The following is a 26,059-nucleotide window of genomic DNA, read 5'->3' on the forward strand; positions in this document are numbered from 1 at the left end:
ATTCTGGAGTAAATGGTTGCTCACTTGCACAGGCATGTATGTCATTTGTACTAGAGTCATCCGTCTCTTGAGCCATTTCATACATGAGATGAGGTTGAGAATGCTGGTGGGGAGATTGTAATTTGTAATCTTTCACATGCCTGGTCAGGATCCGTGTCTCCCTCATGGATTCTCTTAATTCTGCAAGTGATGGGTAATCACAAAGAAACGTCCTTTGTGCATTTAAAAAAAAAATAGATTGCGCATGCGCGGACCCAACTTTTATTTATCATTTCAGAAAAAACCGCTGATAAATAAAAAAGTTACAATAAAACTGCTTGGTAAGATCAGGGCACATATACATTAAATAAATAGATAAAAGATAAAATCACATAAAAAAGATACTTGTCACACAGATTTCTATTATCAGGGCAGGAAGAAGAACTTAAGATTACGTGTGAAATGCTTAGCCCCACCCTGTGGAACATTGTGTGTGTGTGAAACAGGCGGTTTTCTTAAGTACAAGGAACCCGGACGACAATCATGCAAATGGACCGGAGATCTAGACATACTACTAGACAAAAAAAGGTGATCTTTTCCACATCGAGTGGTGAGGCGGGTCTCTTAGTTGAGAAAAGAGGCCGGATTTACGAAGGAATAGTGGAGATGGCAGAAAAAAGCAGATGGACATACGCGTTTGATTCCCGAGATCATCAGGGAATGGGTAGAAAGAAAAGGAATATATATCTACCTCTCGCAGGTACTTACTGCGTCCTGACACATCACAGTTGTTTTTCGTGCTACAGAGGAAAAGAAAGGAACGAAAACCCTGGTGCATGTTTTGCAATTGCAAAGAGGACATCCCCTGTGCCTTGAATGAAATAACTTTTCTTTAATAAAATCAAGGAATGGTCTGAACTCGAAAGTATATGCGAAATCATGGTTTGGAAAGTAATTGGGAGTAAAGGAAAATAGAAGATGAAAACTTTATTACTATAGCTGAGAGGTGTGCGAACATCGAGTCACCCAGCACCACCACCCATCAACAGAATAAATAATGCCTGCGCGGTTTGGGGTTGGGGATGGAACTATGGATGGTAGGAGAAGGGTTTTAGTGGATGGAAGCCCTATACTACTCCCCCTATAGAGCCAAAGCGTGAGTGTCCGTACGAATTTCTCTATCCCAAAAAAAGGCACAGGACTCCCCCCCCCCCATGACAACGAAATCCAGAAATAGATAAGATCGTGGTAACTGAGACTCCAGACGGCGCTGAACGACCTAGAAAGATGGTATACCAGGATAGCTGATGTGAACCTCAAAAAGAGCTCAACTGCCTATTTAAAAAGAAAAGGCACACACACCCACATCTTCGGAAGTGCCATTTTATTGCGTATACGTAAATCACCGATGATGACCTATCGCCTATCATTGTATTTCAGCACTTTCATGCTACGACAAAAAATGATAAATTCATTGTAAAACACTATTAAAACAGAATTTTTTAACAACCTAACATCAACCCCAATATTAGAGAAACGTGTTAATAATTTATTAATAGTGCAAGAAACTAAATACAGCACATACTTATAAATTCCCAACGGGCCATTATGATCTACAGGCCAGGTGGCAATCGCCACCCGCCCCCCCGGGTCAGTCAGCCCCTGCAGGGATCCACCGAGACATGGAGTTGCTCATTATCAGACAGTGACGGTGAAGACCTTCGGCGCCCTGCCAGACCATCAAAAAACCAAATGGTACGGGAACTGAACATAAAGATGAATCCGTAAGCACAAACGTCAAAGGATGATAAACCGTTGAGTGAAAATTCCCAATGGCTAAACTAGATGGGGTTAATTTCATCTAAAATTAACGAAAAATAGGCAACACACGCAACATTACATCATATTCATAGCTTAAACCCGAAAATGTGCAAACTTACAATGCTAGACCTTTTTTTAAAACAAATTAAGAATGAATTATGCCGTGGTTTATAATAACAATTAAAAATAAATTTGAATAATTTTAGCGGCAACTGGTATAAGAAAGCGGGGTTATTCGTCAAAGGATAAACATAAAAGTAACTAAAAAAGATTTCCTCTAATTTAAATAGCTCACGAAAACGCCTACGTTAATCTATTTACTATTCAATTAAATAAAAAGGCCATGTAATTAATATAAATTAAACTGCCTGCGACCTTTTATCAACCAGTGGAGCGAATTTGATTTTTCCCCTTTCACTTTTTGTGTTGCATCCTGTAGAGATTAGGTAGGGAAGATAAGAGACATTTTTTATAAATGAAGTGAAAGTGTCCTTATCCAAAATGGAACGTTTTCATAAAATTGAGGTGAACAAAACTGTATGGGAGGTACCTGATCGTTATCAGATGCTAGCTGCAGTTGGATCGGGTGCATATGGCCAAGTTTGGTGAGTACTGTTTGTTGTGATAGCAAGGTTATGATACTTATCACCTTGTAGTTCAGCACTGGATTCGACTACGAGCACAAAAGTTGCCATAAAAAAATTGGCTCGTCCATTTCAGTCGGCCGTTCATGCCAAGCGAACGTACAGGGAATTAAAATTGCTTAAACACATGCGACACGAAAATGTTATCGGACTTTTAAACGTCTTCTATCCGCACAACGATACCAGCCAGGTTTGAGGAGCAATGCTTTTGGAGGACTGCGACACTTCGATGTGGTTATTCGCACTGTAGTAGTGTCTTTAATTTACACTGAATTAAAAATGATATTTGCAGAAAATTACAAAAATGATTGTACGAGTAGTTTGTAGGTCTACCAATTTTTAGAAGTGTCGCACCTCGCGTATCTTTTTCTAGTCTCGTTACACTAACATTTTAGATCTACCTAGTAACACATTTAATGGGTGCAGATTTGAACAATATTATTCGCACCCAGAAATTAACAGATGAGCACGTCCAGTTTTTAGTGTACCAAATTTTACGGGGCCTAAAATATATACACTCGGCAGGAATAATACATCGAGTAAGTCTTAATTTGAATGATATCAAATTATGAACGTCATAATAGGATTTAAAACCGTCAAACATTGCCGTAAACGAGGATTGCGAGCTGAAAATATTAGATTTCGGGTTGGCGAGGCCCACTGAAACGGAAATGACCGGATATGTAGCAACACGGTGGTATCGTGCCCCCGAAATAATGCTCAACTGGATGCATTATAATCAAACTGTCGATATATGGTCGGTTGGGTGTATAATGGCAGAATTGTTAACAGGACGAACTCTGTTTCCTGGAACTGACCGTATCCTTTTTATTGTGTTTACTGATTGTAGTTTTAATTAAGTGTAAATACCTTGACCTGCTGTAGATATTCATCAGCTTAATTTAATAATGGAAATTTTAGGTACACCTTCTGACGAATTTATGCAAAAAATTACATCTGATAGCGTAAGTGTCTCTTGCTCCGACTTTTTTAATAGCAGCTGACATTTATAGGCCAGGAGTTACATCAAATCTCTGCCACCTTTAAAGAAGAAGGACTTGAAGCAAGTGTTTGCGGGAGCGAATCCTTTAGCGGTAGATTTACTAGGTTTAATGTTAGAATTAGATAGCGATATACGTATTACTGCAGAACAAGCTTTAGCTCACGTGTACTTAGCTCAATATGCCGATCCGAGCGATGAACCTATTTCTGCGCCATACGATCAAAGCATCGAAGACATGGATCTTCCAGTCGAGAAGTGGAGAGGTAATAAATAGGAATGGTTGTGAAATTAACGCAGATTTTTTTAACATGCATTAGCGAGGAAACTCATTTTCGTTATACATATTAATACTTATTTAAACAGTACTGAAATCTCAAGCCTTTGGACAGACAAAGTTCAGAGTATTTAAAAAAAATGTCTCAACAATTAAATCTTAAAACTTGGGGTGAATCAATGAGCTTATCGCCAACCACCATGTAAAATAAGAGATGTGTATGGACCTCCTATCTTTAATATAACAAAACAATCTAGTTTATGGTTGACGCAATGTAAAACAGATGGCGGGGTTGGGCGCAGTGTATCATTTCTACTGGTGGTTTTCATAATCCATAACTCGTCGACATATGCATCACATAATTTTTGTGGGAAATTTAATCCTCCATTATAGCATTTACTGGTATTGGAATCCTTGTGATAACACTGCATCAGTTCATTTAAAGGCTCGAAGGACCAAATGTAGCATTAGGGTTGTACATCCTAATGTTCACCGAAGCAAACTTACACAAAGTAAATATCTTATAACTCAAAACCAGTACAATTGTTAACTGATAATATTTATTGTAAGCGTTTACATGCTATTTATATCACATATTTTGACCTCCTTAACCTATGTTAATTATGTTAGTATGCAGGAAAGGTCAACCTTGCCAACAATGTGCATAATATTGTTTTACTACCTTTGCAGTTTACTTCCTGATAGTAAAGTAGTATCCACATTTCTTTGTTATTCTTGGCGATTATATTTCCTTAATTTTGACGGTCGCTCTAAATCTGTCTTTCAGTTGCGCCTCCGTTTTGAATCAAAGGGATGTGATCGCGCTTTCAGTAAGAAAACACCATACGACTCTACTAGCAGAAATGTGATAGACTGAGATCAAACCCTTTCTTACATTGCATCGGCCATACAATTTCACCAACCAGCATTCACATTCTATTATTTAGTTTAATTCACGTTCTGGCACTCATGTTGTCATTCAGGTTTTTGGGTCATCCAAATTATAACAAAAAATCAACCATGCTGATCAGAAGAGCGAAGCCTGACTTACTCATGATTGATTCAAATATTTACAATCTGATAGCAATTGATTTACTTTGCAGAGTTGGTATTGGAAGAGGTGAGATCCTTCGTTCCGATGCCACTGGAAGAAGCGTCGTGATATTAATTTAGTAAAAATTGGGTAGCTTTACTTTAGTCTAATCAATTTAGATGTTATTTGTAAAAGATTAATTTTTAGATTTTGGCAGGGCTTTAATTGTATACAAATACGGACTTAATAATTCTAACATTAGTGCGTATCCATGGCCATGTTAACATTTGGCATTATATAATAATTTAATTCGATCCAGAAGAACTTTATGACACAATAATATTATGTTCATGGCGTTTTATGTGCTACACGTTTTTCGTAGGTAGTCTTGTTTATTGTTTTAACTTCCTATGTTCGTATATTAACAAATTTGCCACTTGCAAATCTTAATTTTTTTATTTGAAATACAGTAATCTTTACTAATGTGAAATATATGCAATTTTAACATAGACAACTGATTTATTGCTGCAGCTAGGATGTAACTTTCTTCTGAAATTATCAAAAATATTGCAGATAGTGTTCGAATCTCATCTATTATATACATGTTCACAAATGATTATAAAATAAAGAGTTTGTTTCATTTTGTTCAAAACTCACTATGCAATATTTGCTGTTGGCAACAAACCATTTGACATCTAATACAATTTGCCACCAGCGACACATCTAACAGAGATTGTATTGAAAGCATTTTCGAATTACTTCGAGAGCTTTTAAGTATATTTTAGTGTAATAATTACCTAAGACATTGGATTTTGGGGCCTTTGAACTTGGCAAACATTCATAGCTCAGACAATTGCACCTTTTATTCTCGCTGTAGATATTTCGGAGGAATTCCCCCAGGCATATGTAGGAATACTATATAGCATGGTCCACCGTGAGCAGTGCACTTTTATCAAGGACATGAATTAGCTTCATCATAACATAATATGGGCTATTTAATTTTTTCTACAAAGGTACCTACTATAATCTTAGTGTAATCAGCATTGCTGACAATCGATGAAATGTTAAGTATAGTCCTACAGTTTTATCTGTGTTCAAAACTATGTGGTTTTTAATGCACCAATTTTCAAATTCTGCTCTGGAAGAGCCAATGGCTTGAGACAGACTATTATATTATCAGCAGATACTGCTATTGTAGTATCATCCGCAAAGCTAATTAAAAAACCGTTATTAATAAAATGTGACAAGCCAAGCTACATATAATAATTTATTTAATGGACCCACCACAGATCCTAAATGTAAGTACATTATAATTATGCAAACACCCGCCAGAGTTCTACTAAAACAGTTCTCTCGTTGTCAACACCTTAAGGATTGGTCTGTGGCAGATCTCCATCTTTCTCGATCTTCAGTTAACCTTTTCAGCGTCAAGTGGGAAGTACAGGCCATGTCTACCATTATTTGGTCGATGTATTCCTACCTGCATTTAGGTACAATTCTGATAAACTTATGTTGTGAGTTGCAGATCAGGATATTTTTAGCGCATTTTTGAAAAAAAAATATGCTATTAATTCCTTATGCCTGGCTGTCCGACTGAGATCTCAGCAATTACAATTTCTAGAGACTTTAAATTTTCACTAAAAGCATTCTGTTATAGTGTAGATGTGCAGGATCTAGTCTATTTTGAGTTAGATTAAAACGAAGGAACACAAAAAGGACGTCAAGCAAGTATTTGCACTGTTGCAACTTGTAATGAACTTTTTCTCTACTTTCTAGTATTTGTGATATAGGGAAGGGTGGAACTCGTTTTACCCAGAGTTCGTTGTATCTGCAGTTACTAAAGCTAAATCTTTTTCTATTCTGTTCATAAGGAGAGCCTGACCAGGCACACCAAAAAAGGCCCATTCGCAACCATGTTTAGAGCCTGTTCCTCTCAATAAGGTATAGGACCCTGTTTAGCCTACATCACCGTCCCCAGTTCCAGATATAACTGTTGCCAAGGGGCTGATTAGCTGTTGTGCAGGCTACAGGAAAGCAGCTGGGTAAGGTACTGAGACTCGCCTGTCTGGGAGGTACTGGAGCCATGAAAACCATACGTAAACTTGGGCCATGGGGACACTTCTAGGACTAGAGCCTTTACACTTAGTGGAGGCTTGAAAGATTTCCATACGGCTAAACGATTTGGAAGAGGGGCAGCTTTGAGCACGGACGGATTTGGGAAACCCTCACATCCAATCTCCTCCTTACAAGAAGTGATGTGATCCGGGTTGCCTTACTGTGGTTAAACTCAGCTCGCCCATTCCTTAAATCTGAGGGCGGGCTTGTGTGGTTTACAGAACAGGCATGGGTATATTTACGGTACCTATATAAGCTTACTCCCATGTCAGCACCAGACAAGTTCCGATTGGCGCTTGAGGACAGGCAAACTCTAGATAAGTTATGTGAGTCTTATAGTGTAATCTTGATATGGTGGCGCACTGCAAAATAGGGGACAACGAAAGAGGGTCTTTGTCGGGCTCGAGCCTATCCTAGAAATTGCTCCAGGGCCAGGTTTGTAAAGACTGGGTCACCGGTCAATTCCAGACTCAGTAGCAACAATTAAGCAACCGGATTAGGAAGATCATCATCAGTGACCTCATTGCAACTGCAACTTGCACGGCCATATGTCTTTCTAGACTAGAGCATCACAAAGCTATTTCCATCAATCCCTCCACTATCTAACACTTGTCACCATGTCACGCGGCACATCGCGATTTATTCTTCGCACCATCACCACCTGATGTCATTGTTGTCCCATAAATTTCGGTCTTCATGAACTCCTACACGATCGTCCAGGGTCAAATCCTTCTTTCCCCTGCTGAACATGGTAGTGTTCATAATTGTTTTAAGCCCCATTCCTGGATCACTCCTCATGTATACTATTTGTCTTTAGGTAACCTCCTTTTAACTTTTTTATCCCATTCATTTTGTCTGCTGCATTGTTTCGTTGGGCGATAGGTGAATACTGTACAAATCCACATCCCCGCCTGCCCCTTGGTCCATATCATCCCCGTTCACGCGATCACTATCCCGTCCTCTGGTTCTTAGTTCCTAATGGCCCATAGCTAGGTGTGATTGTTACAATTAATTCAATCAACATTAAAGAGTTCTGCCTGATGAAAGTTATACGAGATATAAAAATATAATTCCTCTTTTATTAACAAAATTCAATACATTTACAATTCCCAATGAAAAACAAGATTCCAAAAACAAAAAGGAGAGGTGTTTTACTTAATAAAAAATGGAATAGTAAAATAACTTGTTTGGAATAAGTCTTCACTTTGCATGCCTGATTTGGTACACTATTAAGACCTAGCTGATACAAACGTATCAGTAATGCTATTAATTCATTTGGAGAACAGCTATTGGGCAGTGACACGGCTGGACAATTTTTTTCTGAAGGGTATAAGGTTCGTCATAAGGGACTAGTTGACTAATCACCCAGTCTACAACTAAACAATATATAAATCATTCAAATGAAAATGCAAGACCATGTAATACCTATGCATGCAATAAAGCACCACAGTTATATTATATTGGTTAAGTAGTTTTTTTCTCTATTTAACAATATTAAGTATGTTTGACTAGTTGAATACAATTTAAACAAATTGTTTTTAGTTTACAATATGGGAATAATAAAGTATAGTCCATTAACTTTAAAGATTTAAATTTAATCCATACAACAATCATCCATTTCTGTGTAATTTGCAGAAAAGCAAAACTAAGCAACATATAACTATTATTAGCTGTCATTGGTTATACAAATCGGTTGAGTAGTTTTAGAATATTGGTCCAAATTGAGCGGACTAAACTTTATATTCCTATAGTAGGTAGGTAGTGACTATCATTTGTTAAACCTGATCTGATTTTTACAATGACATAATAGAAAAATGTTTGATAAGTAAGTTGAATTTACTTAATTTTCTATCATTCTTTGAGGGGTATAACTGCGTGTCATTGCACATCCGGTTAGGAGGTACAAACTGTGCTTGCAATTAGACCATTTGTCCACCTATATTTACAAACTTTAATCTTAAATGAAGTTGCACTGCGTTTTATTGAATAAAAATTGTTTATGTAGATTTAAATGCAACCATCGATCCGTACTATCACAATGGGAGGTCATATTTAAAAAAAAATAAAATATAGATAAAATTTGATTAGCTGACATACAACAGATGCCTGACAAAATACTTAGTATAATTGGCCATTTCATTATAGTATATCACATAATAATTTGTGGTTCCGGAACAGACGCCGCTATATTTTTATGAGGAAGAACTTGGCCACCATTTATATATAGTTCATCTTTCACGATAACATCTTCACCGAGGACCGTTGAACCTTCCATTCTAACCCATCTGCCAATTGAGCAACGCCAACCGATTATACAGTTCTCCAACCACGAGTGTGACTTAATCATGGCATCACGTAGGATAGTACATCGTTTAATGCAAACACCTGTTAACAGAAAAGCTATTAGTATAATAACAGTCACCCACATATCAAGACAATTGATATATTCTGGGAAGAAAGAAAAAAATGTGGTATGAACCACAAGACAGGAAAGAAATAGAACTGGGCAACCAGGAGGGAAATGGTAGTTGCCTGAAACATCTGACTTGAATGCGAATGATCATACCATCTTCGATAACAACACCAGGTCCAATTGTTACATTAGGCCCAATCTGGCAGCCTGCTCCTATTACAGCAGTAGGATCCACCAGAACATTGCCAACAACACCGACACCACTATATAACACATCTGGTGTTTTCTGACGAAGCGATTTCAAGTACATACACATACCTAAAATCGGAATAATAAAGCTTTCCGCAAGTACATTAGCCAAAGCTAAACTAACCCGTCAAAAAGTCTTTAGGTTGCCCGACGTCCATCCAAAACCCTTCCAATTCGAAAGCATTTAATTGCTTGTCTTCGGCCATACCTGGAAAGACTTCCTTCTCGATCGACATCGGTTGCAGTTTTATTCTATTTAAAACACTAGGATTTAAAATATAAAGTCCGGCGTTAATTTTATTTGATATAAATTCTTGGGGTTTCTCGACGAAACTTTCGATCACGTTATTTTCGTCATACACAACAACACCATACTTAGAGGGTTCCTCAACCTTCGTGACTACTATTGTCCCCTCCCTCTTACATTTCTTGTGAAATTCGGCAAGTTCCTTAAAGGGAAATTCGCAAATAATATCCGAATTTAACACAAAAAATGGATCGTCACTTTTCTGCAGTATTTCTCTCGCCAAAGCTATGGGACCGGCTGTCCCTAATGGTACAACTTCGTGGGAGAACACAATATTAACACCTAACTTTTTCGCCTCCACAGACAATTCCTCTTCCATCTCTTCAGCTCTGTAGGACACTGCGAGTATTACCTCCGTAACATTTGCCTCAACCAACGCTTCAATTTGATGCAGAAGTATTGATTTGTTCGCGAATTCCACCAACGGTTTCGGCCTGCTCAACGTGAGAGGTCTCAACCTCGTACCATACCCTCCAACCAGAATTAAGGCTCTCATTTCAGCAAAAGTGTCTCAGTCACAAGAAAATTAATGAATGGATGTCTTGTTGGCAATTACACGTCATGTATAATGAGTATGGTGAGTAACAAGATCATTAGGACAAAAAAAACGCATGTATCATTCACAAATTACTTTAACTGAAACACGGACGACTTAAAAGGCCCACTATGAATATAATTATTTCAGTAATACGCCATCATTAATAAAAAATCACGTAAAATTGTAAAAACATTAAATTTAAATTTTTTTAAAATTTTTGACAGACTAAAATGACAAGTAAACAAACTTTGGTAGCAAAACCGAACTAACGGATAATTTGTAGCGTAACTCCTGGACTGCAATTTGCTAGATTATATTATTGTGGTTGAAGATGAAGTGACACCAAACAGATTTGTGCATTAGGTTTAAGTTAGTACAGATGGGTTTAAGATTTTTTTTAACTTTGCATTTCTCAAAGCAAAGGCGAAGAATCACGCTGGAAATTATATGCCAGCCTATGCGCAAGTATTCGCGTTCGTGACGTCATTGGGATTTTCATTATGACGTAATGTGCGCGAACTTGACGAATTTGCGTACCTTTATGTTTATAGGCATGTTTACCCTAACCCTACTTTTGTACTAGTCAAATGAAAGTTTTTCTGTTGCCTATTATTGTTCATAATTTGTATAAGGTTTTTCGTAATAACAATCCAATAGCTTTCATTTATTTAAACATTATGACCAGTAGAAAACGGCCAAGGTAAGTGTGGCGGCACAAAAATGGTTATTATACTTATTTATTTTTAATAGCAACAGCACTTCGCTACAGCGTTCAAACATTACCAAACTAATTGATAGGTTACAAATGGTGGAAAACACTATTCAATTTGCTGTTGCTGAAATTGGTGATATTAAAAAAGAGTTACTACTTTTACAAGATGGTTCTACGACCTGTGACGGTGTCAGTGAGACAGCGTTAACTGGAGCTAAAAGATCGTGTTATAATTTTTCAAGAGAAAACGAATTTGTTGTTGTTTATACAGATGGAGCGTGCGAAAATAACGGTAGAGCAAATGCGAAGGCCGGAATAGGTGTTTGGTTTGGACATAACCATCCCCTGTAAGTTGTGTACATCGTTGTTCTTATTATATGTGTACAACTTTCAGAAATATTTCGTGCCCTGTTAAAGGACGACCTACTAATAATACAGCCGAGATACAAGCATGCATACATGCTATTAAAACTGCTCATGCAAACGGTAAGAAGACATTCAATTTCCAATTAAAGGCATTAGAAAATTACAGGCATTCGAAAACTGAAAATCAAGACTGACTCGGAGTTTGTAATAAATTCCATGACAAAGTGGATTTTAAAATGGCGTACCAACAATTGGAAAGTTGCTGGAGGAGGTGATGTAAAGAATAAAGAGGACTTTGTGATTCTTGATAAGGAAATCAAATTGTTGGATCAAGTCGTTTGGGTAATGCAGTTTTTCCCATGTGTTTACTAAGGCATTGTTTTTAGGAACATGTGGATGGTCATGTAGGCATTGAAGGTAATGAAGCAGCAGATAGGTTAGCAAAGGCAGGTGCCAATCTATACAAACCTTAAAAGTTAGTGATTTTTTAATTTTTGTATCAATAAAGTGGTAAATCTGTTCAAATTGGCTTATTTTTCAGTTGCAACATTTATAATATTAATATTATGGCTATAGTTTTACCGAAAGTGTGTCAAATGTTCATTAAAGTAATCAAATCCATCGTTAAACCTGCCTCTGGATTTAGGAGAAAGTTGTGCACGCTGGACAATTTTTCTATTTGTCCCTCTTATTACATTAATACGCATTTTTCTGTAACGTTGTGCTGAGACCTCAAGCCCTTGGAAGGGTGGAGGAAATTCATTGAGTACCTAGGAATTGGAGTCCTAATGGGCCCATCGGATGGTGAAGATGCCTACGAAATAAACGGGATGTTGTTGTTGAGTGGATTTTAGGCAACTAAACATACATACACGAATGGTGTTAGTGTTTTGTCGGCAGGTTGGCTGCACTGTACTTGGCATAAATTTTATTGTGTTGGTGTTTGCCATTGTTGTTTAATGTTGCAAAAGTATAAGAATAATAAAAGCAACAAATGTAGATAATTTCTACAGGTAATTAACAGTGAAATTGTGTTTACTTTCAAACTACACACGCAATTAATAGTCTAATTAAAATAGTTTTAAGCTAATCAGATTTTGTGAACAATGCAATGCAATTTTGTAATTAAGTTACTCACCTTAATAGTATGGATTGCATAATGATTTTAATTACATTAGGGAAATGGGTATTACTTGCTTATTAGTTCTGTTTTAGTTTCCTTTTCGAATGGTGTCATGACATTACATTGGTGGATGCATTGGTTTTGGATAACATATCAAACGTGCGGTAAGCTTTGAATTTAAATAAGTCCACATTTAAAATGAGGTCATTTCAGTGTGTTACTCGAGCATGGTAACGATGCCAATGCATTCAGTTTCTGTGGCAGTTAACGAAACCATCGGTTTTCCAAATACGAACGTCACAGCTAAAGATGTTGCAGCTTCTAATTACATTCCGCCCATAACCACATTATTTACTAGTTCATTACTAAACTCTACCGTTATTCCTATTAAGTTATATAAGACATCGAAGAAATATGATTTTCAAACAAATTCGACCAATCGATTTACGACCGTAAATCCATTGATTAAAATAACGACTGTGATAGACCAAAATCTTACCGACGTAGGCGTAAATTTAACTAGCAGTTCCGAAAATACAAGTTTTATTGATGCGTTGAACGCGTCTTTCGGTAACAATTATGCAAACAGAAACATAATCACAAATTCGGAACTTGTAGAAGCTAAAAGTTTTGATACGTCGAAAAGTAGTTTGACAGCTGCTGGTATTACGGGTATTACTTTAGGTTGTGTTAGTATTATTGGAGTGATATGTGCTGCGAGTTTTATCATGTATCGCAACTATGGGTTTAATCGATTGCAGGTTCTTAATGATCGTTGCAGTAATCCAGATTCCATGGGATACATTGACGACAGTACAGTACGTGTAAGTTTACCTTTTGTTTTTTTGTTGCGCGTCATTTAATTTGTTTTATCATGTTATAGTGTAAAGTATGGAATAATTAGACAAGCTCTGTGTATTTTTTGCAAATAGCAAATTTAAGGGCGAAGAATTTAGTGCGTCACAATTTTATGACGATTCCAGAAACTACTACATATCTTATCTTAATTTTTAGCGCAATTATTTTAAATATTAATGTGCTTGTTTGCGTTTTGCTTCACAAAGTGTATTTTTTGTTGTTTTCAAGAAAAAAAACTTATATTTTTTCTCTTTTTCAGGAAAATTCTGAAGAAATGTACAGCCTAGATAATGATTCTTTTTTGAATAGTCTGGAGGCTATGACAATCCAGAATTTATGGACAGATAGTGTGAAACATACAAAACTCTAGATTTATTGTCCCCGTTTTGTATATAACTTTGAGTATTTCTGGAGCTGTTCTCATCAATCTAAATGTACCAGAATGCCAATGTGACATTTGATATACTAAAACATGACAAATTGGCAATCTGGATGCATTGTCTAATAGAAATTAGCTCTGAGTATTTTAGAATCTGTGATGCATATCAATAGACTTTGATCAAAATTATTTAGTAGTTGTATATTTTTGTAACAGTTGTACAGTAGGTCCAGTTTTTAGTTGAAATTTATTTATTTAATTATTCGTTGACTTTTTACAAGATAGCGAAAGAAATCATACCTACAAAAGCGTAGGTCTATTTTTTTTAAACTTACAAAACCACACTACTATGTTATATTTATTGTTATTTAACATATTGGTACACAGTAAGTTTTTTATTGTAGCAAAAATTGATCTTAATAATTTTGTATATTATCATATCTTATCAAGTTTCTTCCAAACGTAAATTATTATAGACCCTTTTATAATGATGTGTAAACATAATAATACATAACAATCATTTTTCTTCAACTAAAGTGCAATAATGTATGGTTAGATTATAATTGCTGTCCTGTGTACTAAGTATATCTGTATAGGGTTTATGTAATAATGACCACCTGATTAGCTAATAAATTAGATTTTTTATTACAGTTTTGTTTATTGTATTCGGTACTGTGTAAATCACGAATGCATCAGGCGGTTTTAGCATGTGGAAGAGCTCATTTCAGATAAAACACTATAAGACTTCTGATGAAGGTGGCACGGACAGGGTGCAGAAAACTTGAGACTATCTCCTGATTCTTGTTAGTTGTGAGTTGCATGCTCCCATGATAACCTTTTTGAGAGGATTGGGTCTGCACTAGAACTGCTGTTATCAAGAGATTTTAATATGGTGGACACTATTGCATTTGGGGTTGTTATCTAAGTATCTAGGGAGTGGAATGAAGGATTTGGGTACCTGGAAGGTATCTATTAGCTGAAGGAATAGAGGGCGGGAAATTTGAATTGGGACTCTAAAAGAGCGTGGGGGTAGGTGGCGAAGCGAATTCGACTGTTGAGTTCATAAAGACCCAGAGCGCTGTTCTTGTTTCTGCCTTTTTTGACGTCGGACTTAGGGGTTACTGCAAAGTGTTGATCAAAGTGAAGATTGTCAACATTGACACAAGTTCCCTCGATTTTTCCTTCATATTCCCCTTTTTTGTTCTGTCAACTGATTTTCAGTTACAAACTTCTTCAGTAATTCGCCACATCTTTTTTGTTTTTACATCAAAAGGTCAGAATCATCATTTTTCACTGATTTTATTGGAAAAACGTTGACACCCTATCTGGAAACCAAGAAGTGAGTTTTTGAAATAAACTCATTATTTTTCCTCCACTTCCACTCTTCTCTCCTGTATACCCTCCTACTCTTCTATTTTTACTCCTTTTGTCTTTTACCTTTGCTAATATTCCTACACTTCTTAAAATTGCTACCAACTAGTGAGAACTTAGTAGGTAACAGAGTGTTGTCATTGGATCTAAAATTAAACGCATTAACGGTTCCGGTCCGCTTTCGGTTCTAAAAAAAACGGTTCGGTTCTGATCATTTTTTCGGTCCATAACGGTTCTTTTCGGTTCAGGTCTTTTAGAAAGTATGGCATTCAAAAAATTCATTATAACAACGTGATATGTAAATTAATAGGTGTGAAAAAGAAGTAAAAAGTCACGAATACCAAAACGTTCGAAATTGGTTTCTAGTCTATAACTTTTGATTGAGAAGTCTGATCGAAAAAGTACGAATTGATTTGGATTCTACGCACCCAAATTAATAAGATCGACCCGGAAAAAGAATTTTGGTCCAGTCGATGGCATTAAAAAATTGTTATACACGTGATTTTTAATGAGGTGTGAAAAAGAAGTAAAAAGTTACAGCCGTTTGAATTTTTTTTCGAAATTGGTTTCTAGTCTATAACTTTTGATTGAGAAGTCTGATCGAAAAAGTACGAATTGATTTGGATTCTACGCACCCAAATTAATAAGAAGAAGTGTTTTCTCGAGAAATTTTGGTGTAGTCGATTTTTTAAAATTATTTTGAGGTAAAGCACCTTAGGCATTCCAAATGGCGTTGCTAAATTCCTTGTAACGGATCCCTTGATTGCTTGTTTGTTGAAAAATAGTGGTGAAAGGTTGAATGAAGCTATTTGTGAAAATATTATTTTAGAAACGCACAAAACTACAGGTGCCTTATGAAGAATCATTTCCAAGTTTGTTAATACTTAATAAAATATACGTTTCATTGTTTATATAGGTAGCATTTACCTGTCAAAATTAAATATGTACTACCTATATGTACAGTGGTGCAGTGTGTGAATAAAAAATGCAGCATAAAATTAGCTAATTATTTTTAAACAGTTAAGCAAATTAAAAATATTATGATAGTTGTCAACAATTTATTTGCATACAAGAGTACAGAACACGATGGCAAATGTATACGATAACAAGCAGGCGTTGAAAGTCAATATTAGCTAAAGATCCTTTATCTTGGGAGTGGTGTACTTGTCTAGAACTTCCTGGAGAGGTCTATTACAGCAAACACTTAGAAAACGCTACCACACACTAGACGTTTCAAGTTCTGTATTGACGTAGAGGAATTATAGCATTCCATTCGCAATCGTTCGACACATTCCCAAAATCTAATCTACTTTAAACTGAAATGAAACGTGGGAGTAATAACTTTTAGATAGTGGCAGTTCTCACAAGGAGTTTAGAAATGTTTGCGTTGTAAACGTTACCGGCTATTATAGGAATGAGAAACTGAAAGAGTGGACAAACCTTTCTAAACAGACAAAAAATAACAATATCATGGTTAGTGTTGACATAATAAATAATAATATTTAATGGACACAACAAAGGCTCTCTTGATTAACATTCAAGATTTTTTCTATTCACTTTTCAAAAAATATTGAAAATAGTGTTTGGCCTGCTTTGTTTGTTAAAAAAATAGTTTTGACGTACCATAGCGAAGAAAACAAACAGGGACAATGACAGGTGTGAACATATTTCAATTAAAAAGTGACGCCAATCATCTATCCAAGATTATAATATGAATGTGCATAAATTGATACAATATCATCTATACAAAAATCTTTGTGTGAGTCAGGACCGAATTAAGGTATTCGGTAACGCAAAACGTTCACTTGTAGCAAACCACCCCATCATGCTGGTATATTTTGAGAAGGTCACAACATTCAGTTATTGGGGATAAATGAAACTTGACTAGATATACTGAATTCGTTAGGGAATTTGCGGAAATTGGGGATGGAAGTTTGGAGATGCTTTTTTCAATTATATGGCAAGCACATTGCGTTAAAATCGTGCCTCAACTTCTCACACTTATTAATTAGACTTCAAATAAACCAACCCATGCCGTAGTACTTACTTATTTTCAAAAAGTCACACATTTTAGTGATTTCCGTCAGCTTTTATCAATTATTAATTAATTTATTTCACATATGCCGATGGGTGATTAGGTACGATTCGCTTTTCAATATAAAATCCCCATCTACTTTTCGACCTCGAACACGCAATTTTGCACTATGGGTAGTCCTTTTTAAGGTTTTCTTGCTCGAAGATCTCAAATATGCCCACGAGAAATCGCTGTAATAGTTGAAAGTGGCTCTAAAACCAAGATGGTGGGCGTAAATCAGATTATGGAATAAGGATAAGGACATGATCGAAAAATCCCAAAATTTAATTGGACCTCCATACAATAACTGGAATTCGAATTGAAATGAATTGAACGTAAAATTTACTCAGTTCTCAAAAAAAGGTGCTTTCATTTTAACATTCGTCTTTAAATTTAGCACCCTTGGTGCCCCAATTTAACCTGCATTATCACTTAATATATCCGAGGCCAAAGGAAGGTGCAGCGAATTTCCGTGTGTGCCCAAAACTTTGATAAGTCGACATCTGTTTTTTTTCCAATTTCCATAAAATTTCTCTATTCAATTTGGAGGGAAGAGTAATCGCAATGCGATAAACAGGTCCACTTAGAAACTTGATTGTTTGTTATCTTTAGTAGCATTAAACATTTGCGGAATTAGTCGTATAGTTGAAGGTAAACGGTGTGCAGTGCGTGTACCTATTTTGGGGGACTGTTTTGGAAGAACTCTGAAGTTGGCCCAGTAGGTAAGTTAAATTATTATAATCAAATTAAATTGTTGCAAATTATGCGAAAGTAAAAGGTAACGTCCAAATTGAGTATTGCGTCTCTAATTTATTATTATTATTATTAATATCCCCAATATCGTATTTATTCGTTAAAATAATTATACCGGGTGATTCCTAACCAACACAGTATTGTAATCCAATTTGCTTGTCCAACAATTTTAGTGACAAAGTACTTACATTTAAGTTTTGTCGCACTACCTACGTATCCCTACATATCATTGCCTATATGATTTATTTTGCGTCATTGGATATAAAGAAGCTTGGGGGCGCATTTTCAGTGGCAAACTCTTGATAATTTAGAAGTCGTAAAAACCTGCGTTTGGTACTCATAAACGCAAATGATTTCATTGGGATGTAAGGTAGGGGGTAGTTTTAACGGCCAAGCTTTTTTCAGTAAATTTAGACTTCAAATAAACCCACTCATGCTGTAGGATTGTGAAAAAAGTTACAAATTATTTAGCTCAGTTTTTATCAATTAGGTATTTATTAATTTATTTCACATGTGTCGATGGGTGACTAAGCCGATTACAATATTCGCTTTTCAATATAAAATCCGCATCTACTTTTCGATCTCGAACATGGAGTTTTGGAGTGAGGTATCCTTTCTATGGTTTTCTTGGTCGAAGATCTCAAATATGCCTCACGAGAAATCGCTGTAATATAGTTGAAGGTGGTTATAAAACCAAGATGGGGGGCAAAAGAAAATATAATTTTAGTTTTTAATGGCGTCAGATAGACTGTGAATAGGATGAGGAAATTATCAAAAAATCCCAAAATTCAATCGGACCGACCGAAAATAACTTGAATTCGAATCGAAGTAAACGTTTTAAAAAGAAACTATAAAAAATTAGCTTAAAAGTGCTTTGATTTTAACATTCGTTTTAGCTTAGCAAACTTGCCCTAATTTAACCTGCATTCTATCACTTAATATAACGAGGCCAAAGGGCGTACAAAGGTACAACGAATTTTTTTCTGTCCTCAAAAATTAAGGCCTGATATTTATGTTTATGAGGCATTTAGGTTCTGCATCCGATTTGGTACGTGCCAACACTTTATTGATATTAAGGCTGTGGGTGGTTTTATTTTTAAGTACCTATATCTATATGCGTTTGACAATTCAGGGTGTTATCAAACGTAAGTCCCAAGAATTGTGCATATTGGATCTCCTGACAAAAATAATAGCGGGTCGTAGTATATCGTTTTCGAAACCTGCAAAAGTCTGAGTCTTCTCTCTGGAAAAACTCAGGCCAACATTGTTACCATTTTGATTTATTTGGTCTATCACAGGTTGGAGTTATTTCCCCAAACCATATCATACGCCCCTTTAATATCAAAAAAGACAGTCACCAAGCGATTTCTTTTCCGAAAAGATTCTTGAATAGCATGCCTTATGAAGAACAAGAGGTGATCACTGATCAGGGATAGATCTATGCCTCTTGAAGCCTGCCTGACATGGTACCAAAACATCATGTTCTTCCGAATGCCACTGATGCAACCTATTATTTATCATTCTCTCCCATAATTTTTCCATACTAGAGGTGAGGTTGATTGGGTGATAGCTGACTGGAGTCAGTCATGGATTGTTTCAAATTGTCATTTATCAGTTTTTTATATCTCAATACTCTTTTTCCAGAAATGAGATTAATCCCATATTCGGTGCTTCATGACATGAACTCTTGTGCCGGATAAGAAAGAAGTTAAATTAAGCGACAATTTATGTCTCTAAAAGAAAATTTAACGCCATATTCGCACCTACTGTTCGATGGAATTGTTTTAAATCGTCATTTATTGTTTTTTATTTACATATACTTTTTCTAGACTGGGACTAATCTCAAACTGAGTTCTTGGTACGGACTTTTGCGCTAAATAAGAAAAAAGTTACATTACGCGACAATTTATTGTCGCTAAAATGAAATCGCCATATTCGCATACAATTTGACGGAACTAATTTTTTTTTTAGGTTTATGGCTCCGACTGCTGAGGTCTTGCGCCATTTTAAATGAAAACGGTAAGTGATTAAATTTCTCTAAACATGTTAAAAACTGTATTAAACGTTCAATACTTATAAGTACGATCATTACTTAAAATCTTACTCAGTTCTTTATCTATAGGTTCGAATTCTCTCTTTCATTTGAGACGTTGCAATGTATAAGGTACCCCGCATATTCTACAGATATTATGCCTACATCTACCTAGGAGGTGCAAGTGTGTCAAACGAGTCTGCCCTATTCGTATTCTTGTGTACACTACTTCTTCCCTTTTTGATAGGTTATAATCAGTTTTACATGGCCGTACATTTCTTTTGAAATTACTTAAGAAAGTTTCAGAACTAATTTAAATTGACCTTTTTATCTGAATATGCATGTTCTATTTATTTATTTATTATCCCTCTCTTGTTCTGGGCCCTCAACAGGCTTGCGCCCAATTACAGAGTGACCCGCATAATGCTTTTAAGAGGTGCCCCTACAGACTGGGATTAGTCGATTAGTCCAATATGCAGTGCTTTTGGCATGAACTTTTGCGGCAAATAAGAAAAAAAGTTAACTTAAGTGACTTTTTTTGGTACTTAAGACCTTCTGTAGGGGCACCTCTAAAAAAGCATTATGCGAGTCACTCTATAATTGGGCGAAAACCTGTTGAGGGCCCATAACAAGAGAGGGGCAATAAATAAATAAATAAATAAATAAAATTTTTACCTATTCGCACCTACAATTTGGTATTAATTTATACCAAATCTTTGAATATCCTAACAGCATATACCAATACATTGTATTTATTATAATCAAGTATTTGATAGGCTTGATAAAGATTTATGTATAATTTATTGAAACGTTGGGATTTCTAACTTTTAACAATATGTCCAATTTCCTGAAAAGATGCTACAAGAAATGAACAGTTTTACATTGACATTTATTGTTTTTTATCGAAGTATATTTTTTCTAGACTGGGACATGAATCACTAAGAGCTGCAAAGGTTTTAACAATTCTATTAATCTTTTTGGACAGGTATACTTTTGGATAATGTCCAGTTTTACTACAGTTCATACAGATAAAATCATGAGCAGGGCAAACAGAGCGTGAGTGAGCAGATCCTCTACAAAAGTAGCATTTATGAGTAGTTCTATAGAACGTGTTGAATAACAGTGATTCTTAGACAGACCGTCAGAATTTGATATTATGTGTATACCTATTGCTGAATTTGTTGGTTGCTCTTGCAATTGATCGAGCTTTTTCTTCTGCTTCATCTAGTTCAAGGGCCGCGTTCTCTAAAAATCTTTTGTTTGTTAGGTGAAAGCGTCTCGAAGGTAGTCTCGTTTACTTCCTTGGCTAAAGATTTGAGAGCAGTCACATGACCAATTGATCTTGCTGGAGGTTGTTTCGAGTTGATGTCTAGCATATATTAGGTTTTTTGGTTTCACCATAAATAGCTGTAAGAGTATCTATGCTTTACAATTGTGAATGTGTTCAAATACGTTAGAAGATGAGAAATTTGGTAGTAGGTATACAATGTAATTGATCTTCATCTTGCATTATACATATTCGGATTTTTCAGTGAAGTTCTCCAATAATCGAATCCAATGAAGCCATTCTCGTTGAACCGTAGGTCTCTCAGGGTCCGAGGAAAATTTGTCTCGTTGAAAGAACTTTTCCATTGTTTCTTTTTTTATTTCATTAAATTGTAATAAATTAGCCTACGAACTTCGAAAGATGAGCACGCCTACAAAAATTTGTATCTGGGGCGCCATTGTCTCACCGTCAGTAACAATAGTAGGTAACGTCACCATTATGAAAAACATTTAAATTACCCTGGAAACAAGTCACCTGGCGCAAGTGTCCTGGCACGAAGAATTGGACCAAATGAATGAACTTTTGTCTTCAAACTTTGTAATTGTATTAGCTGGATTTAGACAGTTAGGGGGGGCGTTACTAGGTAGGTATATCTAAATAAATCTAAATCTAAAGAAATAAATGTATGCTTAGTATGTATTGGCAATCAAGAAGAGGATGTATTTCATTCTTATGTTAAAAGAATTTCGCAAGACCCGTACTAATACAAGGAAGGATACTCACATTAATTGAACTTGTAGAATATTTGAATGGGCAAGATTTTATATAGTGAATTTTATCGTATCGCAATTTAGAAGTTCCATAAAGCCGTGAAAACGGAAATTGATTCCATACAAAGGCAAATAAGTCCCCACAGAACAAATGACAAGAAGGTATGCTTGTGCAGCGTTTCCACTAGTGGGATGGGAGTGTATGGGGCAGAAAAGACTTTAGCGAAGAAGCGTCGTCAGTGATTAACACAAATATGCACAATGCTATTGAATTCTGTAAATTTTATTGCGAAATAAGCATAATGGAGGTCCCGAAAGAAAAAATAACGGTAACAAAATAATCCAGTTATCTATTGGAAAAGCTTTAACAGGAAAATAGTTCGAAAGGAGCATTGAGCAATTCGGGTTAATTTGTAAAAAATTTAAATTAAGAAACCTAAACGGTTTAGTCACGCATTTTAAGAAGACCAAACATTTCTAAATATCGTTCTCAATACACCTATGAGTTGATTTCATAAAGTGAGAGCACACTCGATACATTTATAATAGTAAACGTTATAACGTTGTTTGAACGACGGTACCTTTTGTATAGAAGTCTGAAGTGGTCCAAACAATTAAGACTTTGATGTTGACAGCTCATCGGGGTCTTTGTTGAAATGTCAGCCTCAAATAACTTTAAATAACATTGTCTTTGTTGTATATGTGGTAAAAAAGGCCGGCTTGTGTTACATTAATCAGCGTTTCATTTTTGACACCGTTCGTGTTTATTATAATATATATGTTTGTAGTTGTGTGCTTTTATATATCCCTATAGTTGTACTCAAACTGCAAATTCATTTCAAAACATCGTACCAGGGCTGGATTGAGGTACAAAGAGTCTTCTCATTCGATCAGGTCAAATGTATTTTACAGGGGTCAATAGGATAGATAGAAAGCCTTTGTGCATAAATCTATTAGAACTTTATTTTACGCTGTTGATTTATTTCCATTTTATGAAACAAATATGCATGCATTTTAATTGATGGTCCTTTTAACCTGCAGTGTGCATTATCTAGTTAACATCTAGACGATTATCTAGCCCTTCTATCTATTATTCGGAGAGAATTATTTTATCTTTAAGCTAGATAAAATTTGCGATCATCTTTGATAAGATCGGGCGACTTACAATCCCTCGGGCCGGAGGCCCTCGGGCTCTGTCGCCCTCGGCATAAATATCGCCTTAATGCCCTTGATACATAAATAAACATTTCGTGCAATTTTAAACTAATAAATGCAATTTTCTAAAGAAATAACAAATAATGGCATTTTTATTTTCATAAAAAAATAAAAATTCCTCTATTAATGGCACAAAATCTTCTTTAAGTATTAGGAAACTACCATCTCTTGTCGACATTTTTAATTTTATTATTTAAAAGTTCAATTTTTTTCTCATTGTACCAGCTAGGTGGTCCAGAAGAATGTCTCAAGAACCTTTTAAACTAGGCATAGGCGTCAGTCGCCATTTACTACTGCTGATTGGATTGCGCTAAGATTTACATTCGCAATGACGAGCTTTGAGGGTCAGAAAATGTGTAAAAATATACAAGGTGTTCCAGTTACGGAAGTATTTATGGCGTTATACAATGATGTCTTTACAGAATGTACTCTCCTTCTTCTGGTTACCTAACTTCGCTCACACATAGTATGTCAATTTTGTATCTTTTCATTTCGTTCACTAGATTTTCTAGTTTTTCTTTTCTATTCATTGTGCTTATGTTCGAGGTACCTATCCTAAGACATGAATTGTTTCCTACCTTCTTTCCTTTAACTCTCCTCTCACATGTAACTCCCGAGGTAGCGCTCACCCGGAGATCCGAATATGAGCACATTACTCTGGAACATTTTTTCTCAAGAACTGTTATAATAAAAAAGAGTGCTTTTCCAGCTTTGCTGAGGATGTCCATAATAACTTTTAATACGGTAGTCTCATTCGTCTTTAGGGGAGGTTTCTCCCCCCAAGGGCAAGATGGTATCCTGACATCCTCCCACTCATCCGCCTTACAAAAAGAAGGGTGGTATCTTATACCGGACGCCACCAAGTGAATGCCAACATTACAGATTAATCGTTACCTTATAAGAGAAATTAGAATTGAAGAATTGTGGATGGCTTTTTAATCTTTAAGGGCGGATTTCACCCTCATTTGAGTTTTATTTGGTAATTGTCACCTTTAAAAAGAATTAGAATTTGAAGACCATTATGGTTTTTTTCAGCTTCATGAGTGGATTTAACCCCCTTAGCTTAGACGGTCGCTAATTCAATCCCAATTTTTTAATAATACTACAAACTAATTATCACATTTTAAGCGAATTGCAATATTTGAAATGCTCTTTCTGATGCCTTCAAAGGTCAAAGGTGGGCTAATGAACAACGCCACTCTTTTGTAGTTTTACAGCCTAATCGCAACCTTCTAAATGAATTAAAATTTGAAAACCCTTATTGTAGGGTTGTTAGATGCTTTTTTTACCTTCAAGAGTGGGTTTCATCCCGTTAGACGGTCGCTGTGAATACCAATTTTTTTGGTAATAACAGACTAATCAGAACCACTTTTAAACAAACTACAATTTGTGTGTGGGTGTGTTAAATACCTTCAAGAGTAGATTTCATCCCTTAAGTGGTCGCTAAGTGAATACCGATTTTTTGGTAAACTTAATACAATTTGAAAATCCTTAGAGTGGATGTATTAAAAGCTTTTTTTGCCCTCAACATCGGATTTTACTCTTTAGATGGTCGCTAAGTGAATGCAATTTTTTTGATTGGTATAACATTAGAGATTAATCGTCACCTTCTAATAGGAACTAATATTTGAAAGCCTTTGTTGTGTTTTTTTTCCTTCAGGAGTGGATCTCACCCCCCTAAGATGGTTTTTGTTGATACTAAAAAATTTCAATTAATTCACCTTTACACATGGAAAATGCGGTGAAACTTTTGCCATTTTTTTGTCAATTATCAGAAGCTACTTCTAAATTATCATATCCGCTCTCTTCAATATAGGACCTATTCCGGAAGTCAATGAAGTGTACGTTTATATGAAGAACGTTATAGTGACAGGGAATTACGAAAAACTTGAACTAGGATCACAGAAAAAACAAGGATGCTCTTCTGTAGACCATTAACGAAATTTCCCTTGGAAACAAAAGATTTAACTAAATTAGGTAACACATCATTCTTTAAGTATTTAAGAGGCAAGAGCCGATTGGCAGGAAGGTGCAGTATAGGAAGATACATTGGGCAAAAAATATAATGTGCTGCCTTTAAATGATTCGCCTTGAAGACGCGCCATAATTTTTATTCATCTATATAATTATTAAAAATGTTACAAAATTGAACTTTAGATACCTATAATAAAACATACAAAAGTTAAAATGTGTATAAGGTCATTACACAATATACAAGTTTAACAAATCTTTAAATGTTGCGTCATTAGTATTAAATTGGAATAGGTTACCGTCAAAATTAGATCTTCTTTGTTAAACGATTTCGATATTTCTGAAGTATATTGAAGTAAATTGACCACGTTTGTTTCAAACGTCTTTCAAAATTGTTCATTCTTATTTTTACTTAACGTGCGTGAATAACGGTTCCTTTGCGTTGCATTCTATTTCTCATAGCGGTATTTATAATGATATTAATTTAGATTTTTGAAATGTAAATGCACTATTTGGGTGAGAGCTAACATTCAGTTTTTAAGGTTCCGTAATTCGGCAAATAATTGATGTCGCATACAATGTCAGTACAAGGGTTAACTGTGTTATCAAATATTAGCAACTTTGTATTTACATCTTGGGTTCTTTATTTCAAAATGAATGAAATTTTGCTGTAAAGACTTGTGACAAAAAATTCATTGGGAGATATAGCGCCAAAACAAAACCAATCACAAAGTTAGTTTTCACTATATTCAGGCACCTTAGCTTAGACGATCGTCTAGTAAACGCCATTTT

The 26,059-nt window shown here is 35.6% G+C and overlaps 4 protein-coding genes across 6 annotated transcripts; 3 read left to right on the forward strand and 1 right to left on the reverse strand.

Moving 5' to 3' along the window:
• The first annotated feature begins 1,897 nt into the window (after nt 1-1,897).
• LOC116165879 (mitogen-activated protein kinase p38b-like) lies at nt 1,898-5,265 on the forward strand. The gene is made up of 7 exons (XM_031480608.1): nt 1,898-2,405; nt 2,457-2,634; nt 2,840-2,983; nt 3,029-3,263; nt 3,330-3,409; nt 3,458-3,710; nt 4,825-5,265. The coding sequence occupies exons 1-7, from the start codon at nt 2,302-2,304 to the stop codon at nt 4,881-4,883; spliced, it is 1,053 nt and encodes a 350-aa protein (XP_031336468.1). The 5' UTR covers nt 1,898-2,301; the 3' UTR covers nt 4,884-5,265.
• A 2,663-nt stretch (nt 5,266-7,928) lies between these two features.
• On the reverse strand, nt 7,929-10,618 carry LOC116165512 (mannose-1-phosphate guanyltransferase beta). The gene is made up of 3 exons (XM_031480013.1): nt 9,656-10,618; nt 9,436-9,600; nt 7,929-9,254 (listed from the first exon to the last, which is right to left on the reverse strand). Exons 1-3 carry the CDS (start codon nt 10,332-10,334, stop codon nt 9,019-9,021), a joined length of 1,080 nt encoding a protein of 359 aa, XP_031335873.1. The 5' UTR covers nt 10,335-10,618; the 3' UTR covers nt 7,929-9,018.
• Nucleotides 10,619-10,915: 297 nt separating this feature from the next.
• Nucleotides 10,916-11,979, forward strand: LOC116165513 (ribonuclease H1). Its single transcript, XM_031480014.1, has 5 exons — nt 10,916-11,076; nt 11,127-11,435; nt 11,483-11,574; nt 11,621-11,796; nt 11,841-11,979. Exons 1-5 carry the CDS (start codon nt 10,964-10,966, stop codon nt 11,925-11,927), a joined length of 777 nt encoding a protein of 258 aa, XP_031335874.1. The 5' UTR covers nt 10,916-10,963; the 3' UTR covers nt 11,928-11,979.
• Nucleotides 11,980-12,410: 431 nt separating this feature from the next.
• On the forward strand, nt 12,411-14,464 carry LOC116165514. 3 transcript variants are annotated; one of them, XM_031480015.1, is made up of 4 exons: nt 12,411-12,467; nt 12,670-12,741; nt 12,791-13,401; nt 13,695-14,464. In XM_031480015.1, the coding sequence occupies exons 2-4, from the start codon at nt 12,690-12,692 to the stop codon at nt 13,803-13,805; spliced, it is 774 nt and encodes a 257-aa protein (XP_031335875.1). In that variant the 5' UTR covers nt 12,411-12,467; nt 12,670-12,689; the 3' UTR covers nt 13,806-14,464. The 3 variants fall into 3 exon arrangements, with proteins under 3 accessions (XP_031335875.1, XP_031335876.1, XP_031335877.1); XM_031480016.1 differs by having other exon boundaries at nt 12,791-13,395; XM_031480017.1 differs by having other exon boundaries at nt 12,415-12,467; nt 12,670-12,736.
• The last annotated feature ends 11,595 nt before the right edge of the window (nt 14,465-26,059 follow it).

Source organism: Photinus pyralis, unplaced genomic scaffold (assembly GCF_008802855.1).
Source record: "Photinus pyralis isolate 1611_PpyrPB1 unplaced genomic scaffold, Ppyr1.3 Ppyr1.4_LG3a, whole genome shotgun sequence".
Classification (NCBI taxonomy): Eukaryota; Metazoa; Arthropoda; class Insecta; order Coleoptera; family Lampyridae; genus Photinus; species Photinus pyralis.